The sequence below is a fragment of the Priapulus caudatus genome, unplaced genomic scaffold (assembly GCF_000485595.1).
Source record: "Priapulus caudatus unplaced genomic scaffold, Priapulus_caudatus-5.0.1 Scaffold88, whole genome shotgun sequence".
Classification (NCBI taxonomy): domain Eukaryota; kingdom Metazoa; phylum Priapulida; class Priapulimorpha; order Priapulimorphida; family Priapulidae; genus Priapulus; species Priapulus caudatus.
The window spans coordinates 165,028-167,382 of record NW_014577149.1 but is presented as its reverse complement, the minus strand read 5'-3'; the positions used below and the strand labels follow the sequence as shown (position 1 = coordinate 167,382).

The window sequence follows — 2,355 nt, the reverse complement described above, 5'->3', positions numbered from 1 at the left end:
GTGTGTGTGTGTGTGTGTGTGTGTGTGTGTGTGTGTGTGTGTGTGTGTGTGTGTGTGTGTGTGTGTGTGTGTGTGTGTGTGTGTGTGTGTGTGTGTGTGTGTGTGTGTGTGTGTGTGTGTGTGTGTGTGTGTGTGTGTGTGTACGTTTGTGTAAGCTTGTATCCATGGTCGTGCGTGTTTGTGTATGCGTGTGCGAGTGCCTGTGAGCGTGCATGTGCGTATGCGTGTGCGTGTGCCCGTGAGCGTGCGTGTGCGTATATGCGTGCATGTACGTGTGTGTGCGAGTGTGTGAATGCGAGTATATGTTGAGTATATGCGAGTATGCGTGTTTACGTGTTTGTGAGCTCGCGCGTTCATGCGTTCGTGAATACGTGTGTCGGTGTGATTGTGTCGCCTTCTCATTGAGGCTATTACCCCTATAATGATATAATCATACCGCGTAAACACATAAAGACGTTCCGTAATTATTTGAGCCGACTTGTGTTTAAAACCAACTCCCTGCGCCGGATTGAAACTGCTTAATGTGTCTTATCGTTAGCCATGAGAGCGGTTTTCCCTGTTATAAGCCCTCTGTACGTGTAAGTCAGTGTAAGCAGCCACAGCCAATATTTGCACTGTCACATGCTTACTCTGATATGTCAGTATCTTCGTTGTTTTTCTTTCACAGGACTTGGGGAAAACATTACGATTTTTGAGCAGGACGGCATTGAGGTATCCGGGGAAAGTATAGGCAAACAGTGGTACGACGAATGCCAAAACTACAACTTTGATAATCCCTGCTGGCAGAAAGGTAAATTTAAGTCCGATCAATAACTGATAGCATCAGATACATGTTATGAGAAGAGTGATACTGAGATACAGAAGAGATACAGAGAGGAGTGATACAGAAGCTGTAGTTCACGCATAACTAACCTATGTTGGGACAATTATGCCTACGCCCAGTGACAATAATTCATTTGTGACCGCTACTGCAACTCCCAGATGATGAAGTGTGAGACGGATGCGCATATGTACACCTGAGTGAGTGAGTGGACTGTGACACTTGCAATTCGAACTGCAGTGAGCTACCGCGATACGTAAATAACAAACAACTCAATATATGTCTTCAGCAGCCTGTGTGCAACGAAAGCAATTTTGTTGACCAAACGGCTTTACTAATCCATTCTACATTGTAATTCAAGGAGTATTCTGTATTTTTCTCTCAAGATTTCTGTAATTTTAAAACACACGCATTGTTTCTATCAGTCTGTAGATAGCTATATTACCTTAACTGCAACACTGGCCCTTTTATTTAGACAAAGGAGCTTGATAACTTCTTAATATATTATACATTTCTATCTGGCCCCTTTGATTTAGGCGAAAGCCGCACTAGGACGCCCTCTGTCGATGTAATTTAGCGAATAATGAAATAACGCAACTTTTTCCCCGCGCGTATATGCTTTTACAACGTAAACAACCACACTCTACATATCACTACTATACTGCTGAGAAATAAAATAAAATAACTTAAGTAATCAATAAAAAATATACAATGTTATAAAAAAAACCACATAAACGCATATAGCTATCAAGCAAAGCTAGCCGTCAAAACTGCCGTTCGTTCGTTACAGGCACGTCAAACTTTACGCAGATCGTCTGGCGGGGCAGCACGGAGGTGGGCGTTGCCATGGTGAGAATGAAGAGAAGCGACACGAAAGCCGTCGCCGTGGCATTCTTTCGGCCGCCGGGAAACACTAACTTCCATGGCAACTATCGTGACAACGTCCTGCCACCGCAGCCGTGCGCCGAGCTATAGCTAACTTAGCAATCACGCCAAAGATAGAGTATACGAGACTAAGACTAGACTAAGACTAACGAAAAGACGTCGAGCAGCGACGCTGACGTTGCTGCCGCCGTCACAGACACTTGGAGCGTTTCAATAAAATATAATGCTAAATAAATACAAAATCCATTTACTACCAAAGTCTTAATGTTTCTCTACTCTCTTTCGCCTATTATTGTCGACAATTTCCTGTGAATGCCGTGCAAATGCTCCTGTGCAACACACATGTACACCGCATGCACGCTGCCGCACACTGACACATAAATATTTAGACTAAATATAATAATATATATAATAAATATATAGACTATATATTTATGTGTCAGTGTGCGGCAGCGTGCATGCGGTGTATATGTGTGTTGCAGAGGAGCAGTTGCACGGCATTTACTAGAAATTGCCGGCAATAATAGGCTAAAGAGAGTAGAGAAACTTTGGTATTCATCTTTGGTAGTAAATAGATATCGTATTCATTTAGCATTATATTTTATTGAAACGCTCCAAGTGCCTGTGGCCGCCGTGCAAAAATGAGGGGG

At 43.1% G+C, this 2,355-nt stretch overlaps 1 protein-coding gene across 1 annotated transcript in view; it reads left to right on the top strand.

The window, feature by feature from the left end:
- The window catches only part of LOC106804797 (Golgi-associated plant pathogenesis-related protein 1-like), a 3,330-nt gene extending 1,365 nt beyond the window's left edge, over positions 1-1,965 (top strand). Inside the window, exons 2-3 of the mRNA XM_014806144.1 lie at positions 668-790; positions 1,611-1,965. Of these exons, the coding sequence (XP_014661630.1) occupies positions 668-790; positions 1,611-1,795 (308 nt within the window). The 3' untranslated portion in view covers positions 1,796-1,965. The remainder of the gene's footprint in view (positions 1-667; positions 791-1,610) is intronic.
- Positions 1,966-2,355: the final 390 nt, after the last annotated feature.